Raw genomic sequence first — 21470 nt, forward strand, 5'->3', positions numbered from 1 at the left:
CCTTGTGATTAGAGAGATTAACTGCTAAAGACATCATTCTTTCAGATGTAAAGCCTCCATTTTCATTTAGAGCTGGTAGTCTGGGAAAAACTATCGCACTAGCAATTAGGAAACTGAACGTGCTGACCTGCAGAAGGGTGACTGAAGCTTAAGATAACTTTGGTAGCAGTATTTCTTGCTGTTTGCTTGTTAGGCAACCCATTTTTCGTTCTCTGGACATTTAAGGTTTTGCCTTCTCAAAAGATGCTGTTTTCTTTGAAGAAAAAGGGATTCGGTGCTGGCTACAACAAGGAGCAAAAGTCCCTCTCTTTGGCTTTATCATTCATTAGGTATGGGACAAGAGCTTTTAAGGAAGGATGTGGCTGTAAAGATCAAACGGTTCCCCACAATCTTCTGAGCTGCCTGCTGGAAATCTACCACTGGATGTTGAAGATTACAGTAGTCTCCTCTAGTGGTACTTGCAAAAGCTAAATTTATATATAAAAAGCTATTATATATACAAAAAAATATTTGTTGAAATATGATACATGTTTTAATAGACGCAGTTAAATTAGTTTGGCTCGTTTAATTCAGTATAGACATGCTATTCAGTTTTTGTTTCGAGATGGCGAGCAGAAGCTTTAGAAAACATACTATAAATATTTCTGCAAACATTTCTGCATCTCTTCCCAAGTACCAGGTGAGAGTTCAGCACTCTACTGCTCTAAGCACACATGCATAAAACCTGAAAATGTGGTAACTACTAAATGAAGGAAATATTAATACTTTGTAGAAACCTGAACTGAAAGCCTTTTTCATTAAAAATGTTCCACTGTCACTTCTTGGGAACTAAGGAGCTCACAACCAGCTTGCCAGAGCAAAGCTTTACAAAGTCTTTATCACCTCCAATACCATCCTGCAACAAACAGGGACAAATCTCCCCATACAAGGCTTTTCTCCCTCTAGTTGTGCTAGTGTGCTACACCCCTTCACATGGTTAAAACATCATTCACAGTGCTCTCATCTGGTCCTGCCTCACTGGTTTTTAAGATCAGAATATTTCCTTAGTGTTGTCATTTCCAGGAAAAGATGGTAGGCAGCTTGAGGATGGAAATCTATAGTTGTTGTTAGGATATCCTTAGAAATCACTTGAAAACATCTTAACGCTTTTGCAGCAGGGTTGGTTTTTCCTCACAGTTTTCAGAAACCATGGAATACTTTTGCTGCAGGAATGTGCTTTTCAGTGGAAAACTAAGCACCAAAACCACAAAAAAACCCCAGACATGGCAGGTTTGTATGCTATTGCTTTATAGAAAACCCAGTGCTGGGGGAGAAAAAAAAAATCTAGGCCTCTTACAATGTCTCCTTTACTATATATTTTATAACTAGCAGAGTCTGATGTCAGTTGTGGGCAGACCCCAAGGGAGATAAAATGGGTCAACTGATGAGTAATTGGGTTATCTGAACCAATTACTACTCTGAATGATGACTCACCAGGCTGGAGCTCATTTGGAAGCTGAGGACAGTGCAGACCCAGTAACCCTGTATGTGTTCCTTATCCTACCCCTCTGCAAAGCTCAGTAACATCCCAGCTTTTAGCACTTTACCCATCCCTGTAAGTCTCCTTGCAGTTTGCGAGGTGAAGAGTCCTCCCTGCTGTAAGTATTCTGGGGCTATTAATAACAAAATCCCCATTTCTGTAACAGATGTTCAAGTGCGCTTGTGAGCGGAGGTGCTACAGACGCACAGAGTCTCACAGCAGCCTCCCCCTACAAGTTTGGCTGCCCAGGTGTTGTGTGCCTGCAGCTGCCGGCACCACATTGCTCTAAAAAAATGGGAAACTGCCACAAGCAGACCTACCCTTATCCCTCTCTGTTGAATTTTGCCCCCTGTCCATCAGTCCAGGTTGTGCCCTGAGGATACACAAGGCTTCATGGAGAGAGGCACAGCTGCCCTGGTCTGGCAGAGAGGCGAAGCAAGGAGTGAGACCTCCCCTGCAACTCTCAGCAGTGCTTCCCCCATGTCCACAGGGTCAGCCTTTCCCTGGAGGCCCTGGGAGCACCCCTGGGACAGCGGCACTCAGACCTTTCCCAAGGGTGACACCTACTTCTTGATGCTCAGTAGCACACCCAAGGGGGTACAACATGCACCTCTAGCAACACAAAGCCCCGTAAGATCCGCCTTTTGGTGGTGGCGGTGGGGAGACACGCTGTGCACTGAAGCAGGATGGTTGTAGACTGGAAGAGTCCTTGTGGGCAAGGCCAGCCCTGTCCTCATTCCTAGGAAGGAAGGAGTTGGGGCATTGTCTGGGGAAGGAAAAGTGGATTGCAGACATATGGCTTTCCCCAAATCCCAACAGCACAGCAATCTGGGGTGGGAGGGGGGAGCTTGACAGCTGGCCACACTTGCCTGGGGGTGAACATGTTGCCCCCTCAGGGGGCTCAGGATGGAGGAAACAAAAAAGACACCAGCAGTTGCTTACTTTCCAGTTGTGGTTTCTATAAAGCTGGTTTGCTGATTGCATTTCCCTAAAGTGGGTAAGGTTTCTAGGTGCCATCCCCTTGGAAGGTCTTAGCTGCGACCCTCCAAGGGGTGGAGGGAGAGCTCCAGGCTTCGTGGGAGTCCAGCTCCTGGAAAATGTATCCAAGCTGCCTTTTCCTTTTGAAAACCTTGGCTAAAGGTGTGTACCACATCATGCAAGGCAGGTCTGCCTGAAGCAAAAAACCCAGCAGCTTCCAGACAGCACCTTATCTGAAACCACTGGGGAGTTGAGAAATGTTATGGGCTGCTGCATGCTTTCATGCATTTCAGAGCGGATGAGCACAGCGTTATCTGGTTCAGGTGTTCCTGTAACTGTGATTCATTAGGATAACCACAGCGCTGGGCGGCTAGCACCTGTGTGCTCCTGCTGGGCTGGTGTCAGTGCTCTCAGCTGTGATAAGAAACATATGGCTGTACTGGCTGGTTCCACATTTTTTCCTCCTTTTGCGGTCTCTTTGTGATGTATTTGTTGGCCTCCGCAGCACTGAAGGTGCTGTTTCAAGCAGCCTTTAAATGACTGCGGGGGCACGATCACTGTGATGAGTTTTATCCATCCTCCCCGAGCATGATTGCCCACATGCTCCTGGCGGTGCGCAGCCGCCACCGGGGTCCAGGATGAGGATATTTAGTCCTTACTGAGGATACCTGTGGTTTTCATACTATTCAGAGTCAGGCTGAAAATCCGGCTTCTCCCCAGACCTCAGCTTTGTGGGAGGCTGCTCCATGCTACCGGCTCTGAGCCCGCACATGGGTCTGGGCCATACATACATGCCATAAATGGGTTGCCTGAGTGTGGGTCGCATCTCCTGGGCTGTGCGACTGCTATCAAAATCTAGAAATGCAAGGGAGAGTTTCATGTCTTAACACTGATAGCTGTATAAAGTTTGTGCTAATGCTAACGGAGTTTGGATTTGGGGGAGGTGACGAGAGGCAAGCAGGAGTGTGGCTCGAGTCACAGTTCATCATCAGGCAAAAACATATGCATCTTTGTCAATTGATGGGGCTAAAATAAAATTGTGGTTGTTTGACAGCTGTAAGTGATGTATCTCTAAATAGTGGCAGTTCTGATCACTGAGAAACCCTGACTCCTGTAAGGTTGACAGAGAGTAATTAAGTGACAAGCTCAGCAGTCAATAAATGCCCCACGGCATTACAGGTTCACAGCAGACCCATGAAATGCAGTCCTCTGACAAAGGCCCCAAAAGGTAGTAAGCTGAACCTCGTTTGTTCTGCAGTAGCTTATTGATCATGCTATTGGGCTGGGCCCTGAGAACACAGCTTATATATTTCCAGTATTCCTTCTTTTCCACTGAGCCTGTATTCCCACTTTCTCAAGAAAGTTAAGGAATGTTAAATAATCCTTACTAAGCCCACAGACTGGTGCTGGGTAGCTGTATAGGAAAGATCACCTGGCCTAAACCAAGGCCATTTCCAGAATGAAACACATTAAAGCCATTCAACAGCATCTGTCAGTATTGTATTTCTCTTTTATAAACAATGAGGATGCATGCCTGCTGCTGCCAAGATAGAGATATAATGAGGACATTGGCTTTCCTAATGGGTAATGTCTAATCAGGCCTCTCTGCTACCACATGCTGCCATGCAGGAAAAAAGGCAGGAAAATAATATTTGTTGGGATACAGTGAAAAGGTCACAGTAATCATATCTGCTACTACGTCGATACGTAAGATTGCCCTGTGCTTGTCCCTCCTCCCTCAAGACAAAGTAGCTGTCTCAGTCATGGAGTGTATTTACAAGTAGCATCTGAAGCTAAGGAAAACATTTCTAGTGACATAGCTTGGTTTTCAGGAAGAAAGGTGCTTTAGAAAAGGATTTGGATTTGGTTTAAACACAGAAAATACGAAGAGCAGCATGGCTGTGAATATAGCAGACACAGTGGACTGTACATGCATGGACGTGTGGAGCTGGGACCTGTCCGAGAGGCGTACGAGCAGCCTAGCCAGTGACTTAAACATGTTTGGAGAAGGGTAGAAAAGGTCACAGCTCTGAATCAGGACAGCACTTGACTGAATCCTTAAATACCAGTGGGATTTAAATGCTTCCCTAAGCGTTTTTCCTTAGCTACAATTTTAGCTAGCTGAAATATAAAATATTTTGTTGAATCAGTGTGGGAGACACGGTGGTCTTAAGCTCCCCGCAGGTCTGCAGGTGCTCCAAGCTGTGCTCATGGCCAGCACCGGGGGGCATGGGGACACCCCGGGAGCCTGGGAAATGGTCCCTGCGGGGCAGTGGGTCACTGCTGGCCTGCGGCAGGAGCAAGCACTGGGAGCCAGTGTCCTTTGAACTGCATAGTCTCATTTTAATCCTTTCTGTCATTTCTTAAAAGGAGGTCAATTAGCACAAGAGTCACAGGCCACCAAAGCAGCGCTGTACTGCTGAGTTTATACATATGTGTGTGTGTGTGTGTGTGTGTGTATAGTGGCTGACAAAGACAATCTTGCCTGGTGGGGGGACAGGTCAGACTGATAGGGTAGCCTGTCTCTGGATCACTAAAAAAGTCAGGAGAGAAAGCAGAGCAATGAGTTAGGCTACCAGTCTGTGGCTGCTTGGAGGTTTTAGGGAACCCGCATTTCATGGGGTAGTTCACACCTCAAATACACCCAGTCTTTGGGAAAAATTTATATTGGGGTGGGTATATTAGGGGGATTTTATAACCAGTTACCAAGCTGTATTCTTGGAGCTGGCAAAGCTACACATCGTGATGTGCTGATTCATGAAATCATAGCGGGCTAGTTAGCTCCTTCGCAGCAAGTACAGTTTGTTAAGCTGCCATCCAAGTTTAATGCAGAAACTTCCTGATATACTGTGACTCTTCCAAGCTACTAAAATGGAAAAAAGGAAATCAAAGAAGAAACAAATATGCTTTATTTATTGTTTTCCCACTTTCACATATTTCTTCCCAGACAGCAGAGAGCTTCATTTTTTTCCCAGCACCTTTTTATAAGTGGTAGACCACTAATACCTATTGGAAAGTTGAAATGTAAAAAGTAATCAAAGTACTTTCTCTTAGTTTCAGGAAAACATTAGTAGATTTTTAAAAAATTAAACTTGGAATTCTTTAACCTCACGGTCTAAGCCAAAGAAGAGTGTTTCTTTGGAAAAAAAAAAGAAAGGCTTGATCATAAATCTTTTATCACTTTGAACTTACTCATTTAAAAGTATCTTAGCTGAAGGCTGTAGATGGCAGAGCAATAGTTATACAGACGGAAAAACAGTAACCTGCTTTTCAGTCATGGCATTAGAACGGTGCTGGTAGTCTGAATGGCCTGTTTTGTAACCTGCTGATGACATAAATAAATGAAACTACCTTTGGAAGTACGAAAGCACCTTTTTATAAGATCCTCTATGAGCTCTCACAGCCAGGGGCTGGTTTTCTTAATTATTGCTTATGAGCCCAACGTGTCACTGCAGTAAGTAGCAGACTAAACTTCCCAAAAGCAAGCACTGATTTCAGAGCTTCCTACTGCAGTCACTTCAAAAGGGACACTTCCTTTCCCAGAGGCTGACTGCTCCAAACCTCCTGAGAGAAACTCCTGGAGGATAGACACAGTCCAGAAGAAATGCTGGAAAACAGCAATAATAATTGCCATCTTCAAAGGAAGGAAAAGAAGAATCCAGGGAGTTTTGGGCTGGCCAGCTTAACTTCAGTTGCCTGGAAAACACTTGCATGAAATAACTATTTTGTAAGTAATTGGTAGGAAATGAGCAAGAGGTAATATGAATCTGTCAAAACCAGGTCTTGTTAATCTGATGAATTTCCTTCTTTAACAGCTTAACAGGCCCTGTGGGTGAGGGAAGAGGTCCTTAATAAGCTTTTGATCCTGTCCTGCATGACATTTTCACAAACAAGTAGGGCAATAGACCAGATGACATATACTGTAAGGTAGCTGAAAGTGCTATTAACTGTCCTATTAACTCTCAGATCTTCACTGTCAAAACTGGGGGGATCTACAGGGGTCTGTCCACCATCTGAGTCTTCTTTATGGATAGTTTTTAGTGAGTACGTTTGCTAAATTTGCAGGTACCACCAAGCTGGTTCATGCAACCAGCATGGCTGGGGACAAACCAATCTTGACAAACTGGAGAAATAGTTTGGTAAGAAAAAAAACACCACAAAAATGTGCAGTTCCGTATGTCCACAGCCCTAAACTCAGGCTGAATTTGTCATTGCCTGTATCACAGAGGGGTCACCCACCTTACCCAATTCAGTCAAAAAGATCACCTCACAAGGTGTGTGAGCAGCAGTATGGCCCTCAAGACACAAGACGACATTTTTCTTCCCAACTCACCATGGGTGGAAAAGCAGATCTAGTTCTGGGCATCATGTTTTGAGAAGGATATGGAGTCATTACAAAAAGCCTTGGGGAAAGCGGTGGTAATAGCGAGAGGTTTAGGAAACTTGACCCCTGTGGAAAGGCTAAATGAAGAGAGGTGTCTTCTAGTCTATAATAATATTGCAATGTATGAAGCAGGGCTTTTGTAAGCAATACCATTCATTGTCGACTGACCTTGCCGTGCAGCATAGCGCAAAAGCTCACAGGGGGCTGCAGGGAGTGGTTGTGTGAGGTTAAGGTGGAGGAGAGATTTCTCTGCTCAAAGGCTTTCACATTACTTTCTCCTTTTGCAGAGGAAATGGCCATGGATACAAGGCACAGGTAATCAATGGTAAGCAGTAAGTTCCCTGGGGGAATATAAGAAGGACAATAAAACTCAACACTTCACTGAAGCACCCGGGTAATGAACATCATGACAAGCTGAAACAAATGCTGTTGATACAACTCAATCTCACCCAGCTCCATGTGCTGCGCAGAAAAGCGATGGGTGGCTGTAGTCTTCTGCTTCCCTTTTTCCAGCTTTGCCTTATGATTAGAGGCGGTCATAGCGGTGGGATTGCCCTGGACAGACCAGGTCTATATATATAAACCAGCGTGTAGGAAGGCAGGGGTACAGCTCCCAGCCACTGGGCACAAGGGGCATTCATCTCCTACATCCACCCTCATCCCTTGAGGAATGGATGTGCCTGTATTTCACTCATTTCCTTTTGCAGGCATCCTCAGAGCTAACCAGCTGGCACCAATAAAAGCCCCAGGAACAACAGAATTAATCACAGAGACAACATAGCAATAAATATAAATGTGCTTCACCTCACTGCAATATAAAGGAACAGTTTTTGGGGGGAGGAGTGGGGGGTAATCTGCTGTTATAAGGCATCTCTGTTCTTCAGACAGAGGTTTCTTCACAAAAAAAGACTTAATTCCTCCTTCACTGTTAAAGGACTTTGCTGGTGTCCCCAGCAGTTGCAAGAGAAGGTTTCAATTCCAGAGCATTTGCTGTATTCCTGTCAGATGCTGTTATCTGTGTGGTCAAGATTTGTTATGAATTGAATATTCTTGGCTCTAATTTCTAAGGGATTTTCATTTTGAAGTCAAGAATTGTTTTATTGGTGTCAGAAGCTGGAGGATACGGCAGTGTGATGATGTCAGTGTTGCCTTTCCCTGTTCACTGATCATTACTTTTGCGATTTTGGTTTTTCCTTTTGAACATCTAGCACCTGGAGCCATGGCATTACCTAATAATCATGTTTTAAAAGAAATGAAAAGAGAAAAGATAAGGAAAAACAAGTTTCTCACAGAAAAGGACCTGAAGAGTGTTCCTTACAATATCAGAGGAAGTAAAAATAACTCACTGTTGGATACCTTTGTATTTAAGATTTTTTTGTATTGTTCATAGTCAATTGTCATGGTTTATGAGTTAATTGTATGCATTTTTACTTTGGTTGTGTGGGTCCTGGTTTCTAAACAGCTGTGCTCAGCTGTTCAAAAGGACAGCTCTTCAAAAGGAAAAAAAAGTTCCACTCCCAGATTTTTGGAAAAAAGAACCCTGCCTCTTGTTTATTTATTTATTTAGAAAGCACATACAGCAATGCATGGGGAGGGGAAGAGAGATGCAAAACAGGTGAGCATACAAATCCATCTCAAACGAAATAGTGAGACACTTCCCAGATGATTAGTCGTACATCAGTCTATGTGAGCATTTAAACTGTTGTACCTCTAGATTAAAAAAAGAAACCACACAGAATTTCTGAGGATACAAGGTAAGTGTCTATATTCCAGAAATCCCACCACAACCAACTTGTAGGCAGCAATGTTTTTGCTTTGTTTTTTGTTCCTGATATTTCCTCAAAGGGGTCTCTCTTGCTCATGCTATGGTTTCTTTCCTCAGTGTCCGTCTCTGGTGACAAGTAAGGATACTTGTGAATGAAGATTTCCCCTTCGTTCTCGACCTTTTCTTTAACTTCTTCTGATGCTTGAGCGAAATTCCAAGCTCCTCCATTATCGCATTAAAAGAAAGACACTGGTGGAAGACGGAAATGGCATTAAACACTTCTCGTTGGAGGCACAGTTCAACCATATACCCTTTGCACAAATGGTGGCTTTTAGAAACAAGGACCTGAGCTCTTACTGGTGGGCTCAGAAAGCTTCTCTGCTGAGTTCTGCCAGCTTTGAATAAGCCCCTAAGGTATAATAGGTGAGTCTGTAAAGTCATGTTTTTTGCCTAACTTGGCTTTCACTGAGTTTAATTTAACTTTGGCTTAACTAAAGCTGATAATGAATGTTTCTGAAATTCTACATAGATGCATTTGCGATGTTTTGGTGGCTTCATATCATAAAACCCTTTTTCAGTAGGTAAATTTCCTCCTGACCTTAAATGAAAAAAAGATCTTTTTTAAATTACATGTACCTTAGCCACAAAAAAATGGGTATACTAGAGAAAACAAAGAATACCATTTTTGAAGATTTCTTTGTGGTTTAGTTATTTTCCCCTCATGAAATTAACAGACATTTCTAAAATATAGCACAGTCCTCAATCCTCTTCTAAAAAAGAAAGAGTCAAAAAGAAAGAATCTTTTTCAAACATTGTGTGTTGAAGAAAGGAGAAAATGGCCACAAGAATAAGGTAGCTGAATAGTTTAGAAAGAAAGCAGAAATCTTTTCTCTTTCCACCATCACAACATTAACAAAGACATTTCAGGTAAGTGGAAACTTCCTTTAAAATCTCCAGCTGGAATAATAACATGTAACGCAAAAAAAAAAACCCACAAAGAAGCTTTAAGTCGAAATATCTAGCAATGTAAAAAAAATGTTCCATGCAAATATATATATAAATAGATTATTTATATATAAAACAAAGTGATGGTAGCAGTGTGAAACAAAGCTTTAATCCCCTTACCTTCATCAAGTTGAACAAATCCTTCCTGCCAAACCCTTTCTAGAAATGCAGAAATGACCAGCTTTAAAACAACTGGTTAAAACTACAGTTATTGTAAAATGACAGCGACAGCACACAGACATGGTTCTTCTGTATCAAATTCCCTTCTAGAGTGATACGAATGCAAGGTAAGCAGTGTTCAGTTCTTAACCAGTAATAATCCAATAGTGACCTCAGTTCTACAGGGCTAAAAAAAGTAAAACCAGACATGTTATTGGAAAAGGAGAAAACCCAAGCTTTCCTAGTACCAGCTGTTCGAGAGGAATGTTTTCAAATGCAAAAGAGAGTATGAGAGTAACCTGGATGAAGGTTAAATCATTTAAGGTAGCAAAGGAATCCCCGAGAAATGAATTCCACACAGCGTGCTTCTTCCTCTCCAGTATAAACCTGCTGTATAACATGTGTAACCCTTGTTCTGCAAATAAGCTCAAGACATCAGTGCATCAGCATGTGTGTGTATTTTAAATGTGTATGATCTTGCGTATACCATCATGTCCTTTTGTGGGATGGGCTGCACACAGACTAAGATCCCATAGTATGTTAAATCTATAATCTATAGTTTACTATGCTCTTTCTCCGAGATGCTTAATTTTTGCTCATCTAAAATGCTTAATTATACCTAAATTAAACTACTATTCATACATTCCAGACCCAAAATGTAATAAACATAGGCCAGGGCAGTGTACTGCTTTTTCTTCAAATTACTGTCTAGTAATAGCCAGGAATTTGCTGGTGCAATTATAATTTAAATATCCCCTTTGACACTGTAATATAGGAATTCCAGAGTGTCTGCTGCAGCCCCATGCCCTCTGGAAGCAGCGGGTGAAGCAGGTATCATCCTAATAGACACACTATTTCTACACTGCTTCAGGCTTTTTTAGAGAGTAGCACCACTTATTTCCAAACTGATAAAAATGTGTGCTCTAATTATCCATGACTTAGCATGGATAATTTCTCTCTGCTATCATAGTTTTAATTGAGCTTTCAAAATCTAGATTATTAAGTCATTCCAGAACTCCATGGCAAATAAGGAAAGGATCGTATCAACTATTTGTAGGATTGATCAGGTTTATTTTTATTTTCTTTCCCTGTTGTTTGATTATCAGGCCCTAGATGCAGTTGCAAGCCTGCAAGTTAGGAAGATGCAATGGTGACCATCTCTTTTTGTGAACAGAATATTTCTTTGTGGCCAAATTTCAAAGTTTTGTGATCAGAGAAGCTCAGAGCACTGATAAGCACAAAACCTTTGAATGCTTTAACACTTCTCCTTGAAGCTTGTTATGTCTATGCAGGAGTCCTCCCACGTGCCACGCCCCTCATGGGAGATGCTCTGGGCTGTGCCTTCCTCAAGCCTTGCTGCTAACCTGAAGGCACCTGCTTTTTCCTGGAACCACAGCAAACCTTGCAAAGACTGCCTTTACAAGCATAGTTCTGTCAGCACTCGGATGGCATGCCAGCTCTTCACTGCCTCAGCTGCTGGTGTAGCTGCTAAGGAGCAAGTAAGGCTTTTTAATAACTCTTTCTGTACCTAGGGGTGAAGCTCCATTAGGGAAAGGAGGACCTGCTTTGTAATTCCCACAGGCAAGCCGAAGTCTGTGAGGTTGTCTGTGGGGACAGCTAGACACAGGGACACGATGACTGTTAGTAACAATGTGACTGTTTCCTTGACAGATGTGAAAATGTTTACCGAAAAAGTGACAGAAACTTTCTGGATTCTGTGTTCATCTAAACAGCTATTAGAAAACTGGTCAAGCTGCAACCCGGAGGATTTCTTGCGTAGAGCAATGATGGAGATAAACACATTAGGAATTTTCCTTCTCCTCTGAGAGTTGAGAGAAGCTGAATTTAATTAGTTTTAAGTCTCTTCTACTGGGAGACTGCAAAAGAAAGTGCTTTCTTAAATCAAAGATACAGAAGATCTAATTCAGGTCTTTGTTGGTAAGAAGGCTCATTTTATGAAGAACCAAAACTTTCAAGGCCCTATTCAAACAAGTTAAAAAGGCCATTTTGAGCAAGACAATTTCTTGCAGCATCTGGAGCTGAGCGTAAACACTCAACATACATGCATAAGCACTGCCAGAGAAGAATTGATATAGCCTAGCCACCAGCAGTACATCTTCATCACAAAAAATACTTAAGCCTACTACCAGCATAAATAGTGCTGACCAAAAATTATAACATGAGAGGAGAGCAAAACTTCGCCACAGCACTTCAGCAATTGAGTGTGAAGGCATCCACTTGAATAAGTTTTCTAATTGTGGTAGAGTCCAGAAATGGACCCTCAATAAAACAGATCATTAACTTGTTTGATGAGGAGGAACTGCAGTGGGCAAGAAAACACAAAAGTAGGTGTGAGGGGTGGGAAATGAATTGGTGAAACTGGTGGTAAACTGGGATATAATGAAATACAGATAAAAGGTAATCGGGTTTTGAAAACATGGTGGTTTGCCATAGTTCATGACATTGTACCAGCTGGCATTTCTATACATTTTGTGTATCTCACATTGTTGTCATATGTTTCTTGGTGACAACAACAGATCCAGTCCATTGTCTCCTGCCCTTGCAGTCCCCAGACTAGCTGAACTCTAGAGAAAATCAAACTGGTATCCTTCCAGGGTATAAAAAACATCCAGTACCAACCTCCTACACAAAAGCCTCCTTGTGTGTTGTTTCAATATGGAAAGCAATGCCAAGGCTTTACTGTTTTTTATAAATTGATATCCTGATTTTGCCATAAAGGAGTTTTCTATGTTACAAAACCTTACAATAGTGAACATCATGAATTCCTCAAGCCAAGTCAACAGCGTTATTCTGTGAAAGGTATATATTGGGAGTGCCTGAGGGTGCTTTTGTTGAATATGTTCTTAAACGTTAATGGTTACATGGCATAAAATTTAACTGATAGATATGATTTTGTGCTATGATAGTTACTTGGAGGCTTTGGCTAATGAATTTTAAATGGATGAATTAAAATTCATTAAATACTGACACTGGGAATAAGATATGCCAGCTAAAAATCTCTGGCTGCTTATAATAGGGGTTCAGAAAGTTAATGGAGCCCTGCAGGTTATTTTCTGAGGTTTATAAAGAACTGCCTCGCCCACTTGCTGAATGCTTTGGCAAAGACCAAGCAAAATATTTCTCCGTGCTTTTAGTAATGGACTGCCATTGGTTTACTCAGGTCTGGTAGAAGATGAAAAGGAGGTAAATAATTTTTCTTACCTGAAAATGGTGAATTACCCCATGAAATGACAAGATGACAATTGTACATAGAGACTGTGATAATTCTTAAAATCTACTACAGTCTATTGCACTCACTTTTTGCTGTAGGTGTAATTATTTTCTGTGATATGCATTTAAACTGCCCAAATTTCCAGGACTTGGACAATTTGCGTTAGATAAGCTTATCTCCTGCTGAAGCAAGAGGCACTTTGAAGTCATTAACTATGTGTTGGTAAGTACAACCTTTGCCATTATGTGCACTGTTTAAGTTTAATGCTTTCCATCGGACACACCTTTTTTCTTTCCTGACTATACAGTGTGAATTGAGGGCTGTGTTCGAATCCCTCGCTCCTCTCGGATTAACTTGCCACAGTCTAACTCCGTAGATAAGGTGGTGCCAGAGGTGGAGTTGGACGGATGGGTTTGCTTACACTGTAGTCCATAAAAGAAACAAAAGGCCTTGCATGCAAGAAAAGAAAAATCAAGAAAAGAAATGAATGAAAGAAATAAAATTAAAAACAAACATGAGAATGAGATTCAAAAGCTATTTAAATAAAAAGAGATTCTACTTATGGAAACAGAAAAGTCATAGATTGTATTTGGCTCATGCTTTGGATTAGCTTAGTGATAATATACACTGTAGAGCATTTTCCATCCAAGCTTCTTATTTCACCAGAATAAAAATAAAACAAACTAAGAGAAATCAGAAAGTAACACTGGAGTTGCTGGTATTCTACTTTCTGTAAAATTACTTCTGGAAAAGAGGTATGATGTTGCCACACTAACTCACTTAAAGATCTTAATTATGAAGAGACTGCCTATAATAAGCAACACATTGCTGTGAAACAGTGGTACAGTTTCAGAAGTGGTATATGTGTATATATATATCCCTGAATACTATGTTATTCACCCAACATATTGCTAAGTAAATTAACAGCCATGATGTAAAGCTTTAGGTCTACTTTAAATATGACTTCAGGAATGCGTTGCCTTTCCCAGACTCCTAAAGAGTTTCCAGGATATTCTGCACCATATTAGCATTTATACTAAACATTTTAATTAGCTGCAACTGTTCTCCAAATCATATTTGAATGGAAGATCTCCTGCGACATGAATGAAACAAAGATATCTGTACATTCTTTATGCATTTTGTGCTAAAACTCTTCTATAGGGTTAAAATATTAACTAGAAAGCTGCAATATGTGCAAAATACAATCATCCTTTATCTCTGACTTATTCCAAAACAGGGACACTTTAATTAATACGGCCTGCAAAATTGCTCCACATGACCTGCATCTGTTGTTTGTAGACAGTGCCACTGCCTTTAATGAGGGCTTGCTCAGGCACAGGTGGAGATGCCTGCACAGTCAGGAGCTGCCCTCTCCTGCAGGATACTGTGAGGACCAAGTCCATTGACATTGGCATTAGGTGTCATGGACCCAAAATAACACCAAGTGCCATTTGGAAAATGTAGACACATGGTAGGATTCAGCTCACTTCCTTTTAGCTGTCTGAACAGCAGCCATGTAGCCTTAGCTTATGGTGGTCCCTTACTGGCAGCAAGGAGATACAGGTGATTTATCCTATCCAAAATCAGATGTTGTCCTCTCGAGGCCCTCAGCCCTGGATGCTTGTTTTTACTCAGGTGTCAATCCCTCTCACATCCCAGCACCACTGCTGTATGCAGTGTAAACTGCACCTCTGATACAGAGTTCAAAATGCTCTCCTTCTCCTCCCACTCATCCCTGCTGCCTTCATTAATGTTGTTTTTCTTAACAGTCATTTCTGGCATTCATGTCATCAGCCTTGCAGGATTACACCTTGGACGAAGAGGATGAAATGCCCACAGCAAATCTCCCGTCTTTCCCATCTAAAAGTGCAAAGTGAGCTTAAACAACTCACGTTGAAGTAGATGCCTCATGTCTAGAAACCTGAGGTTAGGTGATATGAACCTGCTTCTTGGTGATTGCATCAGGGGCCACCAATCCTGCAGTGCAATATGACCCTCATCCCTACAATGAGTCGTGGTGAAGTGAAAAGGATCAGGGCAGATATAGCAGTTGAGCCAAACAGGGCCACATCAGGGTCTAGGACATGGCCAGAACCAAACTGGCACCAGGGAAGTCAGCCAGCGTAAGAGGGTTGGCAGACAAATTCAAGAACAAACTCTGAGTTGCTGCTCATGCCTTGTTTCTTTTACAGCGGCTGGTGATTCGGTAAATGGGTGTTTACACTCTATTTTAATGATAGATTCTATCTCACAAACTGTTCTAATACTCAAGGCATGATTTATACACAGCATTTTCTTTGTTTTCCCTCTGCCCTTTTAAATTGCTCATTACGCTTCAGTGGAGCTATAACCAAAATTTCTTTGGCTCCATAATCTTACTTTACTGTGGCATCTATCACCTTTCAGTAGGTTTCCCTGCTTTGAAGTGCCTGTGTCAGCACAGTGTGTAAACCCCTGGCTGTGAAAAAAATGCTTTCTAGAGCAAGCGAAAAATTACACTTGGGGATTTGGAAGTACATTCCTGTTGTTACTCAAAGGGCTGATGCTAATGCCATCTAAAAAAAAAATCCAGTTGTATTTTATTCCTTTCCAATGTAATTTATACTTGAAGTCTTAAAGATCAAGCAGAAACTGTTTGAGAAATTAATTGCTCTTGTTCTGCACTGCCATACTAAGCAGCGCTAATTGGACTGTGGGTGAGGTACTTCCCTGTCCTTATTAATAAATTATTTGTCTTTAGTGCCAGAAGCGCATGGTGAGAGTTCAGCAATACAAAATCTGCACTCCAGCAAAGAGACTTATAATGCAGTCGCCTCCACATCCACAAACCTCAGCCTCCCAGAAACATAAGCAAGCTGGAAATGGATGACTCACCTGCTCAATATCACTGTTTTTCCTTGATTTATATATAAATTCACCAATGGCTACAAACACCGAAAGAACAAGCCCTGCAGCAAGCACTATGAAGATGCCCCCAATATTCTCCACCCCGAGAGCGCTGGCTTCTTTGCTGTCCTCCTCAGGGCAGCCGTTGCCTCGCCACCACTTTTCCTTCATCATGTGCAGTTTTCCCTCCTCCTGGAGCTGGAGGATGGCGATGGTGATCTTGTCTCTGTAAGGAGACCCTGCAAGGCGAGAGCAAGACCGGTCAGTGCTGGCTGCAGCAAAGTGAAGGCAGGGAGGGAGCAAGCTGCTGCTAACTGAAGCAAAAGTGGTCCCTTATCGCAAGATTGATTATTCCAGCTAGAAAGCCTTGGTTTCTCTTCAGCTGGAAGGGGGAAGAGGACTATCTGTTGGTGTCTGCCCCGGGGACTGGAAAGCAGAAGGCTCCTATGGTGCAGTTATTTGTTTGAGAATTCATTGTAATTTCTAGGGTCTCCTACTGAGGTTTATTTAAGCCTTGGCAGTGGGTTTTCTTGCTAAGTAATTCCTCCATATCATGTTTGAATATTGCTTTGAGCATCCTTTGAGACTTTCTGCTTTGCGTCTCTTCTATTTACTTCAACATCTGTTTATCTTTCCTACTGCATGTAAAATGAGTAGCTGTCTAAGAAGAGCCCACAGTCAGTCAGATACATTCTCTTCTCATTTATACCTTCATAAGCCTACAACTCCACTTCAGCTACCTTACAGCTTATAAGAACACAAGGCGGCCAAATCTTTCTTTCTGTGACTTGCAACAATATTGGCGCTGCAAGCTGAAAATAGCAACTATTTCATGCTTTTTTTTTGCAGGCCAACAGCTTGCTAAATGATGTGACTTCAGGCTCAGCAGCATTAATGGGCCTGTACAGTATCTGGCAAATGGCAGGGTCATATTGGGCAGTTCAATCTGTTTAGGTTTGCTTCTCACGCACTCTGCTCTGGCTCTCCATCTTCCAAAATCTCTGCTGCCTGTAAGTCCCTTCAGCCAACTTGCGCTCTTGCAGAAGCACAAGTCTGTAGCCCTAAAGGGGGACAAGGGAGAGACTTACCCCTTGCCCCGCTTCTGGAACAGTGCCTAGATAAAGGAAATTGCTACCATTTTTCTTTTCCCGTGTTGCCAGAAGCTGAAGTTATCAACAGTAATATCAGCAATCCTGTTATTAATTATAATAGACAAGTAGGAGTTGGTTTTGGCATTGTGAGAGAGACTTTTCTTTATGGGGCAAGGTTTTTATGACAACAAGCAGGAGAGGATTACAAAAAAGACCGTTTGGCTCTAAAGACATATATATGCCCCCAAATCCTGCCATGTTGGACTTCCTGCAGTTGCAAGTGTTTAGTGTCTGTGCTGAAATACAGTGTCACCAGTCCTTTGTCCATGTAGCTAACTACCATTCATCCTTTCCTCCTCTTTAGCACATTAGCAAGACTATTTTCTTAAGCTGTAATTTCACCAACAGTCACATTTTGCTGCAAATTAAAGCAGTTGCAATTCTCAATGTGATCAGGGTAAACAAACTTTTATGGCAGAGCATGTGCCAGAATTTCAGTGATAGCACGGTACACATAGACATGGACACTTAAGAAAAATCTCACTAGGCACTGCTTTTGGGTCTCTATGAGGCCTTGGAAATTTCGCCTCACAGCTTCAGTTTTCTTTCTTATATTGCCATGCAGGACATTATTAAAAAAAATTGTACCGTGAATACACGTCCCCCTCTCTGATTTCCATTTCCTTTAACCCGCATCATTGTCTGAGCAGAATCAGTGTGAAAAACATTGCAGTTCTTCATTTGTTGTGCCAACACTCTGCTATTTTTCAGTGTATCTTACTGCCAGCCCTAGGACATGCTGTGACCACAGATGCCAAGAGACGTGTCAGATTATACAAAGTCCATCTGGGAAGCCAGCAATCAGCAGCCACTGCTTGAGGTAGCCAGCTTTGAAAGGAAAATATACCTGCTGTAAGAATAGATGATTTCTATGCATGCTATTAAAGAACCAAAAATAAGCACAACAGGAAAAAAAACGGAAACACCTTCAAAGCTGTCTTTACACAGAGAAGTGAATTATTACCACTGAAAACAGCAGTGCCTCTCAGAAGAAAGAGCAAAATTGGTTCTACCTCAGGAGAGGTTTGTCGCCCAGATAGCTGGAGTCTGTTAGATTGTAGGACTCATCTATTTTCCCTTGTCTGAGAAGACATAGCTGTTAGGTAGAGTGAAGCAGCCTGAGTCACAACGCACGATTTGTGGGGATGTTCACTCTTTCTTGTGATGTTTATGTTGCCAGCAGGTTTATCACAATTCATCTTGGGGGTAGCAGGTACATCTATATTTCTATGTGTGCTTTTAAAGTTTTTCAAGTGTGCCTGGAGTGTTGGATTGGTGATATTTTATTGGTGAGTGCTAAAACCACACACAAATCCATCTCAAAACCTCTTTGAATATTCAGCATATCATTTATTGCCTCTGAGCTATTAACAACCTACCTCTCAGTCCAAGAAATGCATCTGTCTACTTTCTTAGCAGTCTCCCAAGTAACTGGTAATAGCTTGAGTGTTAGAATTACTAACATCAGCACTGGCAGTGATGCTGGAATTAATACCTGTCCTGACATCTATAATAATGTTGCTTTCTTCAGCTGGATTCCTCCCAGGGTGACATTTTGCACAGGTTTTGCTTAGAGGTGCCTTTGCTACAGCAGTACTTCCAGAGTGCATTAAGTTCACCACCAACCATCGCTGCAGATTTTTCATTAGTAATGGTCTTCACCAAGAATCTGATGAAAGGCCTCCTCTCTGAGACCCATCGGCTCCGTAAGAAACTTAAATGGAGATGTTTGTTGATATGCCTAAATCCCCTTTATCCTAACTCAGTGCAAAGAAGTAGGAAGACAGCCTTATATCTGCAGTTTTTTACTTGCAGAAGATGCTCTGATGAAATAGAACATCTCCTGGATTCATAGAACTTTTAAAAATTCTCCTTCCTGTTTCTTTGGGAGCCAAATAGTGATGATATTCAGCTCATTCACTGGAAATTTTGGAGTGTGAGGCATACTTTTGCTGCTGCAAACCCTAACCATGTGGTTGTGCATTGTCCTGAAGGAACAAATGCAGACCAGTTAAGACTTGCTGAAACTTTGTTGTTAAGGGTCACAGACAACTCTTCTTTCTTTTTTTCTGTACAGCTTCCGCAATCAATAGTCTTCAATGCTATGAGGAAAATAACAGAGCCTTTGGGGTCCATCTGAATAGTGGAAGGATCTCCACAGCTTATCCTGTTTATGAAATCAATCATTTAAGAATTTAAGATGCCTGATGGCACTGAATTATTCCACGGTGCTTGGAGATACTTATTCCCCTGAATTTTGCTGGTTTTCCTTAAGAAAAAAAATTAAGGCACGTTTATCATACAAGAAACATCTTATAAATATATTTCACAGCTGTATTTCAAATGGATGCACTCTCTCTGAGGATTACCATCTGTTCCAATTATTCCTTCATTGTTCTTGGTTTAAAGTGTTGCAGCTTTATAACTGCAATGAAACTCTTGCCATACATTTGTCTTTATTCGGCATTTTAGCTTTTGTATCATTTTCCTCAGGGTGAGAAGGCTGTTCTCACATAACTAGTGGAAAAATATACTTAAAATGTTATCTATATGACAATCTGTCTGAGGTACTCAGTAGCATAAAGGATCACAGTTCAAAGTGCAGTGGTGTTTCTCCCTTATTTATATCTGGTCTACAAAGCAACCGATGGACCAAATACTTCACCTGTTGCATCTGTGCAAAATGATATTGCCTTGAATAATTCCCTTGAAGACAATAAAATTGCATAGCTGTTAACTGAGCATGGCATGGTAAATGAATATGTGAGCAGGATGGAGAAGTATATTATGCAGGAAAAAGATCTGGCTGCCCAGTGCCGATTATTCACAAGAACACAGCACAAAAACCTGACAGTCTTTCTAATTCTCTACAATTAGAAAATCTTGAAAAGGACACTGGATATACTAAAAAAGGTCTACTGAAAAGAGTTCACAGAGATTGGGAGTCTTAAGACTCTGCTTAGCTCAAAACAGTGAAATCCCTCATGCAGATGCAGAACCTTGCAATTGCTACTCACTGTCCTTATGTGTTGCGCTGCGGTCATGAAATAGATCAGAAATTCATCTCTTTTCATGCAGCTTTCTTTGGGATGCATACATTGGACATAACATTTATCCTGCCCACTTCCATTTTCCCAGAGACACTACCTAATTTCTCAAACTAAACTGAATTTCAGTAGAGCAACTTGCATCTCAAGCAGCATAGAAGATACCCAGTTTGCTACAAATGAGATGCTCTAGAAGGCAAGCAGGTCACTCGACCTCATTCTGCAGATGTAGCCTGCACTGCTGTATTCCCTCCTGCTTGCGGAGACTACTTGCAGATGAGCAGGGCAAGAGTAGATGTTTTGCCTAAAAGGAGGCTCCTAGGGTCTGTTTCAATGAGAAAGGTTTCTAAAAGACTAGGACATGATTCAAATGGCCATCTAAACTTCTGAAGGGGACATTGCTGGGTGTGCTCCATAACACCTGTGCTGTACAGCATCTTACCAATAGGCGTTCCCACGCCGTAGCCTTTTGAATCGATGAGCCCCCCGATCTGGGTGAGATTGCAGTTTCTCTGAGTCACGTATTCTATGCTGGTTGACTCCATTAGCAGCGCATAGTCTGTTGTGAGCACACGCTGGATTCCCTCGTCATTGTTCTTCACCAGTGCTGTCTGTTGCCTGCTGCTCATGAACGCCCACATCTTCTCATATGTTGATATTTTGGATTTCTGAGGAGGGAAAATGAGGGCACAGAATCACACTAGCACCCAAATTACAGTTGTAAAATGTTCCTCAGCCTTTTGTTGTGACCGATGCCAATAGTACATCTTGAATGAAAGAGAATCGGTAGCAGGGTTTTCCTTCCCCCAGCCTTTCTCTCTTACTGTGCTTTATGTTGAGGAATCTCTTTTTTCACTTCCTTTGCAGTGCCAGGAACTTCATTACTGGCACGACTGTGAAGTGCTTTGAAGTTTTTTGGGCTAATGCTGTTACATGGATTATGGCACATAACCCAGCTAAATTAGTGCAGCTGGATACTGTTGCACTCAGAAGCCGTGTTTTTGCCTGTCAGGGCAAACACTACTCCAAAAGCCTGATGATGAATAAAGTACTGGCTCTTTTGTATTGATATCACTTGTCTAGAAGTCATGTATTTCAAGGATAAAGCTTGAGAAACAAACCCAAAGTGGCTTCTAAGCAAACTTCTGCTTTCCATTGCAATCAGACTAAGGACACCATCCTTCTCCCGCCGAAGTTACGGGGGAGTTTGCCAGGAGGAGTGTGTACATGTCTTGTGTCAATGCCCAGCTGCACAGGGAAAAAGGATGCCAGAGTCAGCCTCCCCCCTGTACACAGATCCCAGATCTGTGCCAGCCACCTCCATACAGTGTTGAACATCCCTTC

General features: G+C 42.0%; 1 protein-coding gene across 1 annotated transcript in view; it reads right to left on the reverse strand.

The window, feature by feature from the left end:
• Nucleotides 1–8739: 8739 nt before the first annotated feature.
• Nucleotides 8740–21470, reverse strand: part of GRIK1 (glutamate ionotropic receptor kainate type subunit 1) — a 75494-nt gene continuing 62763 nt past the window's right edge. Inside the window, exons 13-15 of the mRNA XM_075721060.1 lie at nucleotides 20569–20794; nucleotides 15917–16167; nucleotides 8740–8895 (exon numbers count right to left, since the gene is read on the reverse strand). Of these exons, the coding sequence (XP_075577175.1) occupies nucleotides 8740–8895; nucleotides 15917–16167; nucleotides 20569–20794 (633 nt within the window). The remainder of the gene's footprint in view (nucleotides 8896–15916; nucleotides 16168–20568; nucleotides 20795–21470) is intronic.

Source organism: Pelecanus crispus, chromosome 1 (genome assembly GCF_030463565.1).
Source record: "Pelecanus crispus isolate bPelCri1 chromosome 1, bPelCri1.pri, whole genome shotgun sequence".
In the NCBI taxonomy this organism is placed as follows: Eukaryota; Metazoa; Chordata; class Aves; order Pelecaniformes; family Pelecanidae; genus Pelecanus; species Pelecanus crispus.